An 18,764-nucleotide genomic window follows, 5' to 3' on the forward strand; every position below is an offset into this window, starting at 1 on the left:
AATCCAACTAGAATATGGCAAAATTAAAATATGAAAATAAGGATCAACTCTTAGTGGCGTTTTGGGCAAAACAAACCCCACAAACTAAAAAGCCTTGCATGTCTAGTTATCAGACTATGGTATATCCAGTGACGGGTAAGTCTTGCTGAGTATTAGTATACTTGCTGAGTATTAGTATACTCAGCCTTACTTGTGGCACTGTTTTCATGTACTAACTTCGAGGATTTGATTGCGAGTCTGACTTGGCCGTGTACTTTGCCTACGGGCTGATCTATTGAGTGGGATGGTCCTTCAGCTGGTGCAGACCACCCTCCCAGTGAGTGACGTGTTTCGTACGGGCTTTATCGATGCGTCACATGTTTCGCTAGACGTCTTTTATTGCTTCCGCTAAGACAATAACACTTGAATAATTTGAGTAGTTTGGAACTCTGTAGTACTTTACTATTCTGAACATGGTTTTGGAATAAATTTACTTTCCGCTGCAAACTCTGAGATGTATGAGATGATCTGTGTTGTAATCTCTGGGCTCACCTTCGTGTGGGTGTTGTCTGTGCGATCCTGGAAGAGCGTGGCTTTTATCGAGGCTTCACTTGAGGAACTACCGGTGCATGCCGAATTGGGTCAGAGTTGCCTAGCAATGAAGATCAGTGCACCCAGGCCCAGTCTTTTGGGTGGTTCCGCCACAGCTGGCATCAGAGCTCGAAGACAGCGTACCAGAGATGGCAGCCTCTGTTTCTAAACAACAAACTAAAACTTGACTTCAAAACTACTTAAGTTTTTGAAAAGTCTAGGATCTCCAAGGACAAGTCTAGAACGTAAAGCCCTAGGGGATTTTACGGGTATAATCAGATGGCTTATATTGTATGGCTAACTTCCAGCATATTACTTTTCAGTATTTAAATTCCGCAATTTAAATTCTGCAACTACATCATCGCCGCGGAGGTATGCTTACTTAGTCAGCTGAGAGAGTCTGACCTTCCCGTCGGTGATGCGAGTCGAACGTTGGAGCTCAATCAGTGGCCTACTTGAGCTGGTGCCCATATACCAACCATCGGTTGATTATATGGGGAGTAATGGTTCGAAATTGGAATTCAATTCCCCATCAAAGACGGTACACAGTCAATACGTTATCTCGATGACGTATGCTTAACGTTGTCCATACGGCGGTAATTGTATGGATGCCGGTTCTTTAGTGATCGGTAACATATGGTAACGCTTTCGTAAGTGCTGGCATGGAAGGTTCATTTTATATACAGTCAATTTTCTGCAGGTACGCTAACTCGAACCCGAATCCTAGGCTAGATAGCTACATCGATAGTTATATAGCGAGAGACGTATTATGTATGCCACCGCAAACTAACTACGTAAGACCAAGGTTACTTGGCAATTCTTTTCTTTGGTGAGGACGATTAGGATCTGCATTCATCCCTAAACCTTCATCAAAGAAATGTTTAAATAAAATCGCAATCAAAAAGTTTAAAAATCCAGTCCTAAGGATCATCTAGGTAATCTGTAAAATCTGGAGATTCTGGTTTTCTCGAATTTTTAAAATATGAAGATCACCTCAAATCGAGTTTGTACTATAAGATGAAATGTAGCTACATACAATTACAAGCTGCGGTAAAACTATGAGAATTTTTGAAGCATCCTACCTTAGTGTTTTCAAATTTATAGTAATCTTCTGCAAACCTTTCAACTTGGAGCAGTCTGTTTAAACTGAATTTTTCGACCATATTAAGTTGCTCATTTGAAAAATCATACAACATGAAAGTTGTAGGTAACTTAATGAAGAACCTACTGTAAAATTTTGAATTATCTTGATCAAGTGGTTTGGTAGATATGGTCAAATTTCACCCTCTCTGGACAATCTATTTTCTGGTTTGACATCGCTTCAAAACCATGAACATATCACCTTGTCAGGATCTGAACTGGCCTTAGCAATGACTAGATCAAATGTTCCTCACTATCCTAGGCATCTTCTGTAAATTTTTAAGAATTTTGGAGCATGTTATCTATCATTTTGGTCAATTTCTTTAACTGTCCAGAATCAGCCCATTCCTTGTTTGACTATCAGCTGATCCATCGGTCTTTTGTTGGGGCAACTTCACCTGCTGCAGCACGCGCAGGACGCCCTTCATGTACCACCCGGAGAGATGTAGGTGGACGGTGAGGACGAGCCCCAACAGATCCAGGGTGTTTCTGAGATTGACTTTGAGGAGCAGGCACCGCAGCCCGCGCAGGTCGAGACCCACTCTCCCGCAGAGAGCGAGGCATCGGTCAACATGTAGACCGAGGCGCTGTTCCTGACTTTTGTAGACTCCTCTTAGTGTAGCCTAAATTTTAGATCATGGGCTACTAGGCTAACTCAGAGTTGAGTAACCCCTTAGTACTGATGTAGGAGTAATCTCAAATAGAAGCGAGAAGATGATGGATGTAATGAACCTCTAATGCTACTTATGTAAAGTGTTGGCAGACTGTGAAAAGCTGAACGCAGCAGCTAGTTAGAATTTTTATCCTTACTTCCTTTCCAAATTAGCTCGTGAGTTGAATACCAAAGTTTTTCCAAATTCCATCATCTAAATGCTCACAAACTTTCAGCGGACATGTACAACAGGAGATATACGCAAATTACAGAGGCTCTGTTTTCTGTAAAGCCAGAAAACCAGAAGAGTAGTAATTGAATTTTTCGACTTACTCTGGGATTCTGACTTTGCGTTGACTACCAAAGTTGTAGCTCGTGAAATTATCTAGCTCCTATAAAAATTTCAAGTCCATAGCAAACACAGAACTCCAGTTATGAGCTTTTTCGTATCGACAGGTTTCTGTGTAACGCGGCTGATGCGATAATTATTCTTCCATTCATGTCTTGAGTTGCTCATTTCCATTTGAGATGTGAAAATGTTGAGCCTAATGCAAATTACTCACGTTTCATATGGTTGGTTCAACTCGAGGTAGTCCTAATGGCTTTGGAGCCAGAGGAAATAGCAATCCACCTCCACCACCGGGCATTGCGGAGATCTTGGCTGCTCAGACCGAGATCTTGCGGCAGCTGGTGCAAGCCCAGCAGCAATAGAGAGGTGGGCATCATGCTCATCAACCGAGAGGTGAGCTATCATGATTTTCTGAGTACGCAGCCCCCACTATTCACCAAGGCGGATGAACCACTGGATGCGGACGCTTGGATTCGCACAATCGAATCCAAGTTTTCTTTGTTGTCTGTTCCCTGTTTCGAAGCGAACAAGACTCGTTATGCTGCGCAGCAACTTAGCAGATCAGCTCGTATGTGGTGGGATCATTACCACGGAATACTACTGGCTGATCATGTGGTTAATTGGAATGAGTTCAAAGATACTTTCTGGGCTCATCATATTCCGACTGGTCTTCTCGATCGGAAACTCAATGAATTCTTGGCATTGACTTAGGGCACTCATAGTGTATTGCAATATGCGCAGACTTTTAACCACTTGTGTCAATATGCTGGTCATCATGCGGATACCGATGCTAGGAAGCGTGAACGCTTCCGTCGAGGCCTCAGTACCAAATTACAGGAGAGGCTTAATCGTGTGGACTCTTTTAATGATCTGATGAATCTGGCCATCACTCAGGAGGATCCCATTATGGCCCATCGCGCTGAAAAGAAGCAGAAGGCACCTGCTGGACCCTCGAGTGCCTTTGCACCGAGGTATCGCATTGTGTAGAATACTCCAGCCGCACCCTCTCAGAAGGCCCCTCAGCCAGGGCGTTGGATTATTCGTCCTCCTCAGTAGCAGCAACATGCTCGATTCGTGCCACCTCAGCCAGCTCGTTTTGCACCACCACAGCAGCTGAAGACCGGCTCTAGGCCGAATATTCAGTAGGCCGCTCGCCCTGACAACAACAACCGCTGTTTCAAATGCGGAAGTCCAAATCACTTTGCAAAGATGTGCCCCCAGGCGGGACAATCTCAGGGGCAGGCTTCTCGCAGAAATGATCAGAACAAGGGCAAGAAACAAACCATTCAAGTCAGGCAAGGCCGACTTAATTTCACCAACATGGCTGATCTTCCAGAGGGAGCACCAATTATGTCGGATACATTCTCTATAAACCATCATCCCGCAGTTATCTTATTCGATTCCGGTGCATCTCATAGCTTCATTAGTTCTAAATTTGGAGCAAAAGTTGGGTTAGATTTCTGTCACACTAAAAGTTCATACATGACCTCTACTCCGGGTGGTAAGGTCGCATCAAATCAAATCATTAGAAATGCATCACTTAAGTTGGGTAGTAAAACAATTCCAACCGATTTAATCCTATTATCATTAAAAGGAATGGATATTATTCTAGGAATGGAATAAATGAATATACATGGGGTACTGTTAGATATCTCGTCCCGAGCCGTTGAAATCAATTCTCCTACCCATGGCCACTCGGTTCTATATTTACCTCATTCAGAATATGTCAATTCATGTGCTTATGCCATGAAAGATATTCGTATCGAAGATATTCCCGTAGTCCGTGAGTATGCAGATATTTTTCCGGATGATTTGCCTGGTATGCCACCAGATCGGGATATCAAATTTGTTATCAAACTGCAGCCTGGTACAACACCCATTTCAAAAATGCCGTACCGAATGCCGCCTAAAGAATTGGCTGAACTGAAAATCTAGCTACAAGAACTTCTAGACAAGGGTTTTATTCGTCCAAGTGCTTCACCTTGGGGCTGTCCAGCATTGTTTGTGAAGAAGAAGGATGACAGTCTGAGGTTGTGTGTCGACTACCGGCCTCTCAATGCGGTAACTATCAAAAATAAATACCCACTTCCCCGCATTGACGTACTGTTCGATCAGTTGTCGGGAGCAAAAATTTTCTCTAAGATTGATCTTCGTTCGGGGTATCATCAAATTAAAATCCGGTCTTGTGATATTCCCAATACCGCCTTCTCAACCAGATATGGTCTTTATGAATATTTGGGGATGTCTTTCGGTCTCACAAATGCTCTCGCTTATTTCATGTATCTCATGAATTCAGTATTCAAGCCGGAACTTGACAAGTTCATCGTGGTTTTCATTGATGACATTCTAATCTATTTCAAGAATGAGGAGGAACATGAGAAACATCTGTGCATTGTTCTCCAACGTCTTCGAGATCATCAGCTGTTTTCTCTAAGATTGATCTTCATTCGGGGTATCATCAAATTAAAATCCGGTCTTGTGATATTCCCAATACCGCCTTCTCAACAGATATGGTCTTTATGAATATTTGGGGAGTCTTTCGGTCTCACAAATGCTCTCACTTATTTCATGTATCTCATTAATTCAGTATTCAAGCCGGAACTTGACAAGTTCATCGTGGTTTTCATTGTTGACATTCTAATCTATTTCAAGAATGAGGAGGAACATGAGAAACATCTGTGCATTGTTCTCCAATATCTTCGAGATCATCAGCTGTACGCGAAATTTTCTAAGTGTGAATTCTAGCTGGACACAGTCAAATTTCTGGATCACACTATTTCCAGCGAAGGTATATCAGTAGACCCCAGCAAAGTTCAAGAAGTGATTGACTGGAAACCTCCTACTTCTGTTCATCAGATTCGCAGCTATCGGTGTTTACCGCCAAGCCTGCTGAGGGATACCCTTAGCAGTAGGGTTTGTAGGTAGGGATCGACGGCTCTGGAACTCGATAGTGCAAGGAGCACAAAAATTTAGACAGGTTCGGGTCGCTAGTTGCGTAATACCCTACGTCCTGAGTGGTGGTTTGTATTGCCTTAGGTGATGATGATTATTTGGAGGGGGTCCCTGCCTGCCCTTATATATCCGCGGGGACAGGGTTACATGGAAAGTCCTAGCCGAGTACAGTTGGAGCCCTACTACAACACGATCGGGTAGTTTCCTTTGTACTTCAGCTAGTTCTATGCCTATTCGAGTAGTTACAAAAGAGGTAAGGTATATCTATGATCTATCTCATACTCTAGAATATTCTATGCCTATAAGCAGTCCCGCTGCACCGGGTCTGACAAGCCCCCGAGCTCTTCGTAGCCGAGTCCTACAGGCGTCGAGTACTTGGCTGGGCGTCTTCGAGTACTTCAATTAGTCAGAACATCCTTCTAGTTGCTTCTGGTCCTTCCTTCAGATACATCGAGTAGTCCTTCAAGTACTTCTGTTTGCTTTGAGGCTGTGAGGTGCTCAAGCCCCAAAATCTTGATCATATATGGTGCGCGAAGTACTCGCGCTCCATATGGAATAGCCCCCAAGCCTTAGGTTGAATTGCAGAATTAGGCTGAGGGTCACTTCAGTCTTTTTCTTCTTTATTTTTCAAAAAATTTGAAAAATAAATCTTTGATGCACATATCCCGCAGCCCCTGAGCCTTAGATCAAAATCCCTTTTGCTGCGAGTAGCCCCCGAGCGTAGATTTGGAATTAAGGATTTATGACGTGGCATCAGATTTTATTCTTCAGATTATTTACAGGATTCATCAGATCCGGTATCCGAAAAGACCTCTTTTTCGGGTAAAATCCCAGAAAAATGATACAATTGGATACGCCACACTGATTGCACCCGAAATAACTTCAGGAATAAAACCCGGGATGTACGGCTCTTTATTCAGTGCTCACGTGGGACGTTACTGTTTGGAGAATCTGCTTTATTGCATCTTTGACTGCATTCGTGAATGCCGCCATGAATACTGCTATGAATGCGTCCGTGAAACGTGCACTGTTTAGTCACGGGTTCCCCTTCAGTAAGCCCCCTTATGGCTATAAAAGGTAGGGGAGAGACCTTTGCCAGAAGCACCAAAGTGTAGTGACCATGGCCTATCCTTGGTGTTCTTGCTCTCGCCCTCCTGAAATTTATATAGTCCTTTCCAACAAAAGATGCTAGAAGAGAACTTGCGAGTGACAAGAAAAGTCCCTGCTACCTCATCCTGCATCCCCAATGCTCTCATCGGATCCATTTTGGACATCATGTCCTTGCATCTTCCAATGAGGTAGATTTGGGGTCGCTGGGTTGAGTTTTGTTGTGTGACATCCTTGGGGTTGCCTGTTTCTGGGTGCCCAAGAACTGACATCTCTGGTCAGGAGACTTAAGACTTAATCTTGTCACAACATATTCTGGGAGAAGGAGATGTTTCTCCAGAAGATGCTACAAGAGGACTTGCGAGGTGATTACTGTAATCTGCTTCCATACTCTTGAAACTTTTCTCCCAGAATACGAGTATCATTATTCCTTTAGTGGGAATAACAAGTTTGTACTTTGTCACGGCCTCGGGCCAATCTAGCTGCAATAGGCTTCCCAAGAAGCCAAGAAGTGTGCAGTGCAGACCCGAGTCGTTTGTAAAGTTAAGTAGGAGAAAGTACTCGAGTTGTAATATCAAGTAGTTGTACTATGTCGAGTACTTTTTCCTTGTTCTGGAATGTAATCCCAGTCGGGGAAAGGAGAGTCGAGTAGTTGACTAGGCATGTGAGTGTTTTCTTTTTCCAGAATATAATCTTAGAAAAAGGAATGTCTCAGAAAATCCCATTTTTTCCGCAATTTATAACGGATTGTTGGCCCTGTTGGGTGCTTTTACCATGCTGCCACCGCCATTATAAAATGAAACGATAACTAAATTTTTATCCTACCGGCCGCCACTTGTTTTTACTGCTTTAGATCTATCTTCACTCTCAAGCTCCCAGATCCAAAGTTCTTGCTTCCCTTTGCTTCCCCACTTTCGTCCTAGGGTTTCCACCATTATATGCGCGTGAAACGATCCGTCGATTTCTTGATGGCTCCCAAGAAGAACACAAATAAGTGTTCCCAATCTAACCTTGAAACTCTAGTTTCGCATGGTCTTTTAATTTCAAGATCTGTTATCCAATGACGTCCTGCCTTGGGGAGAAATCATCTGTATGAAAATACGGGGGAAATCGTTGCTTTCACCTCCTTCTTGGAGCGAGGATTGGGGTTTCCTTGCTCGTCTTTCTTTTCTGGACTCATGCGCTACTACAAGATCCAGCTACATCATTTGACTCCCAATTCCTTTGTTCATATTTCTATCTTCGTGCACTTGTGCGAAGCTTTTCTGGGCATCGAGCCCCATTTCAAACTCTCTCGATTTCTTTTCCATTTGAAGCCACAGCCGACTCCTTCATTTTAGATGTAGCAGGAGGTGCGGGTCTCCAGCTTACGCAAAAAAAGGATAGAGAGTACATTTCTTATAAACTTAGCAATAAAGTAATCGAATGGAAGCCCAAGTGGTTCTATGTCGAGAACCAGTTAGGAAGCTTTCCACCAATTACTCCAGGCTCTCCGATTCAATGGCCTGAGTGGAATAAAAAACCAGTCGACGAGAGTCAAATCCCCGAACTTCTCGAGCGAATTGCCGTTCTGAGGCAAAATATGTTGACTGGGGAAGCGGTCGTATTTGACTGGATGAAGAGGAGGATTCAGCCATCACAAGCTCGGGAATCGCATGGATTCCAGTACCAAAGAACAGCTGATCCGTCAAGATACTCGAAGGAAGAGATCTCGAATGATGTAGCATTTAGTCGAGTACAACGACTGCTGAAGAATGTAAAGAAAATCCCAGTTGTTGCTGGTATATTTTCTGCTGTGAATCCTCCGAAGCAGGTACTTGATAAGAGTAGTCGATGCGTAGAAATCGAGTACTATACCATAGTATAAATCTGATAGGATTTTACTTTCTGTAGGAGGATGTGGAGCACTTTAAAAGTAGTCCTTCACTGCCAGGCATTTATTCGCCATTTTGTTCTTCCAAACTTTTTGATCTGTTAATCAAATCTGAGTATGTTCATATGAGATTTCATACAAATAATACTTATGTATAGTTTTGATTGTACAGATGAGGAGGAAGCTGCGGAAAGGAGTGATAGGGAACTCAGCCCTACTCCGAGTACCGATACCCAAACTGGGCATCCCAAGTGTACTCGATCCGTGGCGAGGAAGCGTCGCAGTTCCTCCCAAACTACTAGCGATAGGTAAATAGCTAGTTGTTTTGGAATCGAGTACTTTTTGTTGTCAAATTGCTGATTTGTGTTTTGTTTTTTCAAGTCCGGCGGCTAAATTGCCACGGATATCAGCATCCGGGGATGATACTGTGGTGGAGCAGACTGTCCCTTCCACCATAGTGGACCCATCAAGTGGGACCGGGGCTACTCATTTGGCGAGTAGTTCCGATGTAAATAAAGTCATTGATGCGGGAAAACAGGCCATAGTTGTGAGGCCTGCACGCAAGTTTGCATCAAGGGTCTTGCTCTGAGAAGAGCTCCTTCGTAAGTTCCTCAGAACTTGTAGCTATAAGATCTGCTTTTGTGTCTAGTAGTTTTTAACTACTTTGTCTTTTCAGCGATGCAGTCCTGGAAGGGAATGTGGAGGTTGAGGACACCTCGGCCTCCAAATTAGCACTGGAAAAGCCCCCGAACACTCCTGAAATGAGTGCTCAAGATGCGGAAGCCATGGCCAACTCCATGCTGCGGGATTCTCCGTTGCCAGACTCCGAGAGGGGAACTAAGAGGGTTCCGGAGGATGGCGGAAGCGACAAGCTTCCGAAGGAGGGAGAAGGCAACAAGCTTTCTAGGGGAGACGGCGAGAAGCAGCCTGAGGAGACCCCTGTAGGTAAGATTGTATCACCTTGTAGGAAAGGATTATTTTCTCTGCTCTTAATTTGATTAAGTTGCATATTTGTCCTCTAGATTCCCAAAATACAGGGAATACTATGGGGAGGATCGAAGATGTGCCCAAAAGGGCTGTATCTGAGGTGCGGGTGAGTACTTCCCCGGTCACATCGGGAAGTGACTTGCTGCGAGAGAAAGTGGAGCTTGCTTTCAAACTGCTGGAGGTAAGTAGTCGAATACTTCGAGTACTTGTGTATAGATCGAGTAGTATACTAATCTTTGTACTGTTGCAGGAAGCGCTGGGACAGGAGGGAGGCCGGTCCCAGGACGAGGCAGAGCTGAATGCTCTGAAAGAGAGGGTGAAGACGCTCTCGTCCGAGAAGGTTGCTCTCGAGGGGAAGCTTAAGAAGCTCTCCCAGTCCAAGAAAGGTTAGTCTTTAGCATATATGATGCAGTCGACTAGTAGATCTGCTTGGCGTTTATAAGTTTTCCTTCCAATCGAGTATACAGCTTGTGCAGAATCTTTAAAGATTCAGGAAAGCTTAGTACTGGATCTAAAGGTTCTTATGTACCGCAACGCAGATGAGATTGAAAATCTCAAAAAGATCAAGGAGAATTGTGACCAAGAGATGGTAGGGGCCACGAAACAGCTGAAGGAGCTGTCAGAGTCCCGAGACTCAATGCAGCGAGAGCTTGTGGAGCTAAGAGATGTCAGGGATGCTGCCCGAGAAGTAGCCGAGGCCATGGATATCCCAGAAAGGGACGGAGATGAGCCGCTCACGCTGGCAGGGAGACTTCGTAAAGTGCCCGGGGCCTTCGAGAGGTTTGTCTCCACCATCACCCGCTAGTACGTTGGCCACGTACTCGGGCTTGTGAAGTCTTATTGGCCATCGACTCGTCTTGATGCTCTTGGAAAGGGAGCCAAAGCTGATTGTACGGATGATCAGTTCCGTAAATATCTGGCAGAAACTTCCACTATGGCCGACCAGATTGTAGAGTCCTTGAGCAAGTCTGAGACTCCTTGAACCTTTTGTTGTAATTGAGTTGGCGTGTGTGCCGGAGGTACTTTTGAACAAATATCAAATATTTGTGTATTGTCAAGTACTTTTTGTGTCAGGATTGTGGAATCCTCTGCTGTGTCGAGTAATGGTACTCGAGAATCCTGAGTATAGGTAGCACCGCGCCCACTTAGTTATAATAATAGATACAAGTAATTGTATCCGTAGATGCCTTGGAGGGCAAAGTATTCTCGAATAGGATCGAGTTTGTATGGTTTTGATTCGAAGCCGTAGTGCTGACCGGTTAGGATTGAATCCCGCAGGATTAACCAAGTGGGAATAGCACTATGAGGGTGAAAAAATCCGTAGCTTAGTGAAGATTTCCTTTTCTAAAGGAAATGCTTTGTTAGCGCGAAGCTAATATAGACTTTGTTGTCCAATCAGGGGGGAGAACTCTTATCGAGTATTTAGGAGCTAAAAGATGTTCCTTGATAGATAGGAGGACACGCAGCTCTCGATAACTACTCAAAATGCTAAGGGAAAACAAGACTTCTTTTTGTATCTCAAGCAAGTGAGTAGTACCCATCAAGTACTAGAGGCAAAAAGATTATGTACCGAAGATTCCCATAGTAGACTGAGCAAGCGGGAAACTTGTGTCATCCTATTTTAGAGTATCAAGAACTTATCTGTACTCCTTGAGGGATTATCTTAGTTGACTAGTTAGGATAGACCTTGCTTGGTCACCCAGATAGCATGCAACTGTTGCGAAAATATCTCAAACTACTCGATCATATCGAGTAGCATGCCTATATATGGACTGGATTGATTTCTAGAATAGGACTGTTAGGATTGAGTTTCGTCAAGTTAACCAAGACGTGAATATTCTAGAAATATCCCAAGCTTATTCGAGCAGGGCGAATAAGGTGTCCTATCTGAGGACTGGAGTAACTCTTAGGGCAAGTCTGTTAGGTACGAACCCCATCGGGTTGCCCAAGACGAAAATGTCGAAGGAGTATCCAAAACCTACTCGAGCCAACAAGTAGGGTGTCCTTTTACCAAGGACTGGAGTAATCCTTAAAACAGAACTGTTAGATACGAACCCCGTAAGGTTGCCCAAGACATAAATGTCAGAAAGATATCCACAACTTACTCGAGCGAGACGAGTAAGGTGTCCTTTTACGACGAACTGGAGTAATCCTTAAGACAGAACTGTTAGATACGAACCCCGTCGGGTTGCCCAAGACGTAAATGTCAGAAAGATATCCACAACTTACCTCGCTCGAAAAGTGTCCTTTTACCAAAAACTGAAGTAATCCTTAAAACAGAACTGTTAGATACGAACCCCTTCGAGTTGCCCTCCTTTTACCAAAAACTGGAGTAATCCTTAAAATAGAACTATTAGATACGAACCCCTTCGGGTTGCCCAATACGTAAATGTCAAAAAAGCACTAGGGTGTAAACCATAAAGACAACTCGATAGCTGCTCCAATGCTGAGCGTGACTCTTCGAGATGCTTTTTTTGTCTTGTGAGCGAGAGCCAAGTAGTCGATTTAGGAAATCAACCACTACAACACATATGGGCTTCTATGACGTTTCATTTATCACTGAAAGTGGTATTTTCATCATCTTTCATAATCTGTGACATTTACGTGACGAAAATTAGTTCGTCGCCTATACCATGTAATAAAAAGTCTTCTGCGACGAAAACATATTTTTTTCATCACAAATCTTATGACGATTATTCTATCGTCACTAATTTGTGTCGCTTATTTTCCGTCATAATCAATACCAAAAAACGTCACAAAATTGTGTACTTGGATTACTGTACATGTGCCACATAGGATAGAAAAACATCGTAAAATTTTACCTCATGCGATGTGGCGATGACTAGGATATGACGTGGCACCTTCATTATGAAGGTTTGATTTGTCATAAAATATTCAAATTATCAAAATTCAGCATATTTTTCAATTTTATTATTTGATTTGGGCTGATATCACTTCAAAACAATATATTTCAAAACAAACATAAGATCACTTCACAAAATATTTATTACAGCCCGACATCACTTGTCCAAAAACCAGGGTTAACGAAACCGGTGGGAACCGATCCGATTTGACCGGTTACCGGTCAAACCGATCTAAGCCAGTTACGATTTCGGCCGGTACCCAACCAGCCCAAATTCAAAATTCAAATGAATTCAAAAAACTGAAAAATTTGCAAATAATTCCTAAAAATACTTTAAGGTGCGATGAATCTATTGATGTCAAATTTTTTCAAATATTCATTCATTTAGTATACTTTGCGAGCATTTGAAGTTAAACAAAAAAATGTGCATACAAAAATATACAAATACAATGTAAAAGTAGTACAAAAGAGGGTTGGAGGGTTCATTTAGGCTAAAACATGTTATACAAACATTCATTTAGTATACTTTGCGGGCAATTGAATTTAAACCAAAAAAAAAAAATTGAATTTGACCGGTTACCACTCAAACCGACCGGTAACCGGTCAAACCGACCGGTAAACCGATCGGGACCGGTTGATCAGGCGCTTTTGAATTTGATTTTGAATTCCACCGGTTTCCGGTCAAACCGGTCCGGTAAACCACTACCGGAGGGCGGCAGTTTGACCGGACCGGTCAGGAAAAAAAAAACTGCCAAAAACCACCAGATTCATGCATAACTCAGCCAACATCACTTCACTCCATAAACCACCCAAAAAAAAAGACAAGTCGCTCCACTCCATAACAGGTTCACCGAACAGCCAAGATAACTCTATAGACTCATAGCCAAAAAGTATATACCAGCCACCGTAAAGCCGAAACAACTATCCAACCACATTGCTTTCCTCTCCTTGTTTCTTCAAACTTTCTATCTCTCCCCATTGATTCTCCCTTGCTGCTTCAGATTTCTGGAACTTCAGCTTCAGGACTTCTAGCTCACATTGCTGGTCATCCATTCTCTCAGTGTTGTTGAACCCTGCCTCTCTGATCTACTACGAAATTGACAGCTTCGGCAATTGCAAAGTCTGCCAAGCCAATCCTGCACAAGTTATCACAAGAAAAGGAGCAGCATTGTTAAAACAAGAAGCATGCATTTTTCTGCTCTGGAATTATTTGAATCAAAAGTAACACAACACAATGCTCTGTACTTAGAAATAGGACCACACACATCTCACCACAGGTTTATCTTAAAATGGACACAATATTTATCCAGGTATATAGATTATAACATGGACTGAAACATTAATGCATGATATATAACTTCACCCAAAAGGTTTCAGGCATACAGCAAACATAAATTAGACAGCCCTGTTTTCCTGATCGGAGACTGCTAAAGTTGTTTGTTAGATTGCATTTGAGGTTCACTCACATGGCTTTTGCATGTAGCTATGTAGTTATCCTGATCCAAGAGTGTAACTGAAAAAAACACATGGATAAACAGGTTGTTTGATTCAGACGAAGAGTCTGTAGCAGAGGGTCACATTTTGTACCTGCAGACACCAGTAGGAGCAATGCCAATCAGTGTTATGGGCAAAGTGATGTAGTGAATGGGGAATAGACAGCCAGCAAATTAGTATGAACAAATCTATGCCCAAATTCATTTTTTTTCCCTACCTGAAGACCTTGGTGTTGCTATCCAAATATGATCGAAAGAAAAGAACAGATCGAAAGAAAGAACAGACATGTCATCATTGTAAAATTGGATGAATGCAATCAGCTGCAAATGTCATCGAAGTTAACAGAAAGTTACAGTTTTCAAATTTCAGATGCAGTTATCTTAGATGGAAGCTGAGTTATCTTTCATTCATTTCAGCTTTCAGGATAGACTCACATTTTAAATTAAGCATCCATGCTTCTAGTAACACATCAGAAAGGAAGCTAAGTGATTATTATACTTCCAGAATCCCAACTCAAATTAAGCTAAGTTTCAGGATGTTTTTCAGAACAAGAAGACTAACCTCATGTAAAAAAGAGGCATACTGGGACCATTCAGTCCTGATACTAAACTAAGCTGATACTAAAATGTAGATAGCTTTGTATGTATAGTCACATGTTATTAAAAGGGCCATTATTAGCTCCAAGTTACTCAGCTATTTCAAAGCTGCATACTCACAGTCTGAACTTCCGATCATGCAGTACAATCATGGGATTAAAGTAGCAATACCATCTTCCCCCTGCACATCATCCGTTCCATCGACAAGGATGCCTTCATCATCAGGGGAACTGCAACCAGGGGGCTGGATGTCTCAACTGCATGTTGAAAAAAATTGAACATGTTAACTAGAAGTAACAGCTGTCACTGTCCATCACAAATAAATTAGCGATAAACAATAACAACTACTGAGATTTTGGATAATAACATCACAAGCATCTATTGAGACCAGGAGTTCCAGCCGGCCAACACTATACAGCACAAAAATCTCTGATGCGGAAGTAAGGAGAAGGAAGGAGGAGCAAGATCTCGACGTGGAGCAGTGGCGACATAGGGAGGGGGGTGCTGGGATTGGATCTTCGGTACCGTCGGAGCTGCAGCGCCATGGAATCTCGGCCCGGCACGGCGAACTTGAGTAGATCTCGCGGGGTGGATCTCGAGCAGTTCTGATAAGGAGCGGCCCCAGCGCTCCGGCGGAAGGAGGAGAGGTTGAGGTCGGATCTAGGCACCTTTCTTCGATGGGATGCGACAGAGCCGCGCGCGAGCGCTGAGCTATCATCGGCCGCTGCCTGATCTTCCGCCTGTGTCTCGCGGAGGCGGAGGCGGAGCTGCCCGCCGCCGAGCCGCTGCTTCCCTTCCGCCGGCACCTCGCGGAGGGGTAGCCGCGCGCCGCCGCCAAGCCGCTGCCTGCCTGTCCGCCCGCTCCTTGCGAAGACGAGGCTGCGCGCTGGAGCGTCGAGCCGCCGCCCTGCGTGTGGTCCCTGTGTGGTGCGCGGGCCTGCCGCGGACCGCATGGGGGTCGCCGCTCGGTGGCCTCCTGCGGAGGATCTGAGGAGGCGTGGGTGGGGAGGGAGCGCTCCATTGGATCGGGGGGAGGATCTGTGATGTAGGCCTATCTCCAACCATTCCCCCCTCTCCAATTCCCCACAAACATATTATTTACTATATTTTACTATCTCCTTTAAAAAATTCCTCCCCTATAACTCATTCTCTCCAATAATTTCTCCTATATCTATTCCCTCTATATACTATCACTCATTAACTAACTATTTATTTATCGTTTTTGAATTTAAAAAATCATACAATATTTGTACTGTCATAATACACATTATCATCATGTTACGGGGCTCAAAACAAGATTAATATCGTGAAGAAACAGTGTGATTAGAATATAGCAGGAGTTGAAACTCCCCTATATATAACGGGAGCTTTGGGAGGAAATTCCCTCCAACGATTCCCCCCAAAGCTCCCCTACGTAGGGTGGGGGAATTCCTAGGGAACCGTTCGAGCAAGCCTAAGCAGGGGCTAGCGGCGGTGAAAATTTTGGGGATTCGGTGGAGTGGAGTTGAAGGAAGCTAGAGTTTGGAAATAAATGACCAAAGGATCGGCCTCTTGAAAAATTTTGGATGCCGCTTATAATTGGACTGCGTGTAATAGTTTGGATTTTTTTACCAATTGTTTGGTAAATAAAAATAGATATACCAATTGATGATTATTCAGAAAAATATAAATACTGACTGCTCAACGTTGATTATCTACATATACCGAGAGATGTCTGGTTGTGGTATAGTGAAAATTTGGTGCACAGGCCAAGAGCGTTGTGGACGTTTGCGAATGTCGTAAGCATTATTTTATCTATTTCTTGTATGCTCTATGATTTATTTTTGATCCAATCTCCAAATAAAAAATATCTATGTTATCATATTTTACTTTGGATTTCGTTTTACACTAGTCTATGCCCATTGTACTGAAATACTCATAAGGGATAAGTGACACATGTGGGACCCACTTAATCAAGTAATACTATGCTTGCCATCAAGGTGAGGGTAGCTAATTTAAAAAATAGAAACAAATTATGACAAACTAATATTGTTAGGAACTTTGTCACAAATATGGCACTGGAACAAATTATGACGATTTTTAGTTGATCTTAGCGATGCATACTACATTTTTGTCACTAAGCTGTACCAAGAGCTATAAAATGTCGTAAACAGAATTATTCAACGACGAATTGCTCCATTGTCATGAGAAATTCGTCACAAAAGGTCATATTTGTTGTAATGAACTTTTATTTTGGATTTGTCGAGATTACAATAGTTGTAAAATGACAGACTCTGACTCTTAAGACCTGCCCCTTGCTCGTTGGATGTGAGCAATGATTTATATGACTTGAATAAAACTATTCCACACTAAAGCTAGTCGATGTAGGAGTCGACTAGATTTGTGGCAGGGTATCCTTCACGAGTGGTGCCCCAAGGGCCTTGCGGAGTGAGTCACACTGAAAAATCGTGTGAGAACTTTTTGGGTGGATAAAGCATTTGCGTAGCAGTACTTTATTGATCATGTTTCCACCCTGAGACGATTCTCTTTGATGCAGGGTGCGCGGTTTACCCTGAGGACGGGTACTGATGGTTATCGGCTTGTGCTTCTTGAAAGATGCGGAAGCCTTTGGTGGAATACGATAGTTAGATGAAGGGCTGTAAGCCTCGACTTCCTCGCGCTCCTTTCTTATTGAGATGATGACGTTGCGAGCATCACGGCCAACATTGATCACATTGCGGAGATCGCAATTAGAGTAGTCGTAGTTGTCGCTTTGCTGTTCCTGCTGGTTGTTGGCGAGGCGGTGACGCCTGAACGCCCTTTTCTGGTTAAGCAGGCGACGACGCTCATAGAGATCTTCTACTGGATGCTGCTCTTCCAGTTGGACAGTTACCGTCACTGCTGGAGGAGGTGTAGGTGGATCTTACTTGATGGAAGCTTGGGGCTCTCTGATTGTGGGGGGAGTAGTTTCCATGTTATCGAAAAGGTACTCGTCGAAATCATCAGAGTTGTAGTCATCGAGGTTGAGACGCTCCGTGGAGTCACCCTCAGGTTCCGGGACTTCGGAGATGTGAACCATGAGGATTTCACGGCAAAGATCTTGAACTTCTTGGTCTTGTTTGCTTGAGGACGCGTCTAGAGGAGTGCTCTGTTGGTAGGGCAGATCTGTTGGCTGTGAGCCGGAAGTGTTGGGGTCTTGCGTCTTTCTAAGATGCACTGTCCATCCTTGCGGCGTTGCATATATGACCAAGTTAGGGAGAGAGTCCTGATCGGACTTGGTGTTTTTAGCCGAGTTGGACTCGACTTGCTTGCTGTACTGGATTAGGTCATCCAGCTCATCCTTTGAGTTGGAGAAATCCTCGGATTCAGAATCGGTTAGTCCACCGATTTTAGAATGTGTGCTTTGGGTGAGCGAGAAGCGGGATGCCCATCTCTGCACGAAGGGCATTCTCATTCATCCAATGTAGCCATGATTGGGTAGGAGTTAGCCCTTCGGGCTCCTTAATCCAGGGTTTGTCGAAAATTGAATCATAGGATTGGTCTGGAGCTTTGGCTCTTTCTTTTTTAAGCTTGGCCAACTCCCAAAGAGCATCGGTGTGCTCGGGTGGATTGGCCATAGCCTCCATGAACAGGTCGATGTTGTCAGACCAATCTTCGAGATCATCGAACGGTTCAAAGTTCTCGAGGCTGTTCATGAAACGATCGAAATCCTGATCGAACGAGGACCCGACTGGTTCTGGAGTCCGAATGTGAGCAGGTTTCGGTGAAGGCCTCTGGGGTATCCTGGAGATAGACGGTCCCAACCGAGCAAGCCGGGGGTTTATCTCACCAGATCCCCCGCAGATTCCTCCTCCTGTTTTCTGCTCCTTATTTTGCAGGGTGCTTTTAGCTATCTTGATGCAGTCAGCGAGCTTGGAATTCACCCGATAGATCCCTGAGAATATATCATCCGGCCTTTTTGTAGCTGGTTTGATATTTCAGGGTTCTGCTGTGATGTAGATGAGCCAAGAGCAGTTTCTGCAAGTTTGATACAGCCCTCTATTGATCGTGAAACTCGATTTACTCCATCGAGTAATTCTGAGTTTTTGATCTTAGGGCGTTTGGTCATCTTGAGATGAGTCAAGTATTTTCCAAGGGTTTTGGAAAAGTGGTTTTTTTCTGAGTCAGAGTTTGTGTCGAACTCGACCGAACCAAGAGTTCGG

At 43.7% G+C, this 18,764-nt stretch overlaps 2 protein-coding genes across 5 annotated transcripts in view; both read right to left on the minus strand.

Annotated features, from left to right (window-relative positions):
- LOC120676197 (cytochrome P450 72A15-like) overlaps positions 1-18,764 on the minus strand; it is a 58,388-nt gene that overhangs the window by 17,350 nt on the left and 22,274 nt on the right. The gene's annotated exons all lie outside the window — the stretch shown is intronic.
- Positions 13,243-15,653, minus strand: LOC120676199. Of its 4 annotated transcripts, none has more exons than XR_005675713.1 (4): positions 15,109-15,608; positions 14,205-14,840; positions 13,960-14,080; positions 13,243-13,629 (listed from the first exon to the last, which is right to left on the minus strand). XR_005675713.1 is itself a non-coding variant. In XM_039957432.1 (4 exons), the coding sequence occupies exons 1-3, from the start codon at positions 15,602-15,604 to the stop codon at positions 14,042-14,044; spliced, it is 621 nt and encodes a 206-aa protein (XP_039813366.1). In that variant the 5' UTR covers positions 15,605-15,653; the 3' UTR covers positions 13,243-13,629; positions 13,960-14,041. The 4 variants fall into 4 exon arrangements, 1 of the variants encoding a protein (XP_039813366.1); XR_005675712.1 differs by having other exon boundaries at positions 14,704-14,840; positions 15,109-15,600; XM_039957432.1 differs by having other exon boundaries at positions 14,755-14,840; positions 15,109-15,653.

This window comes from Panicum virgatum, chromosome 5N (genome assembly GCF_016808335.1).
Source record: "Panicum virgatum strain AP13 chromosome 5N, P.virgatum_v5, whole genome shotgun sequence".
NCBI classification, from domain to species: domain Eukaryota; kingdom Viridiplantae; phylum Streptophyta; class Magnoliopsida; order Poales; family Poaceae; genus Panicum; species Panicum virgatum.

Excerpts from the sequence above, each read along its gene's own strand:
- LOC120676199 (XM_039957432.1), bottom strand. The coding sequence starts at position 15,604 with ATGGAGCGCTCCCTCCCCACCCACGCCTCCTCAGATCCTCCGCAGGAG. Across the intron at positions 14,841-15,108 it reads ATGGCGCTGCAGCTCCGACG|TTGAGACATCCAGCCCCCTG; the intron begins GTACCGAAGATC and ends TTCAACATGCAG. Across the intron at positions 14,081-14,754 it reads TGATGTGCAGGGGGAAGATG|GTACAAAATGTGACCCTCTG; the intron begins GTATTGCTACTT and ends TGGTGTCTGCAG.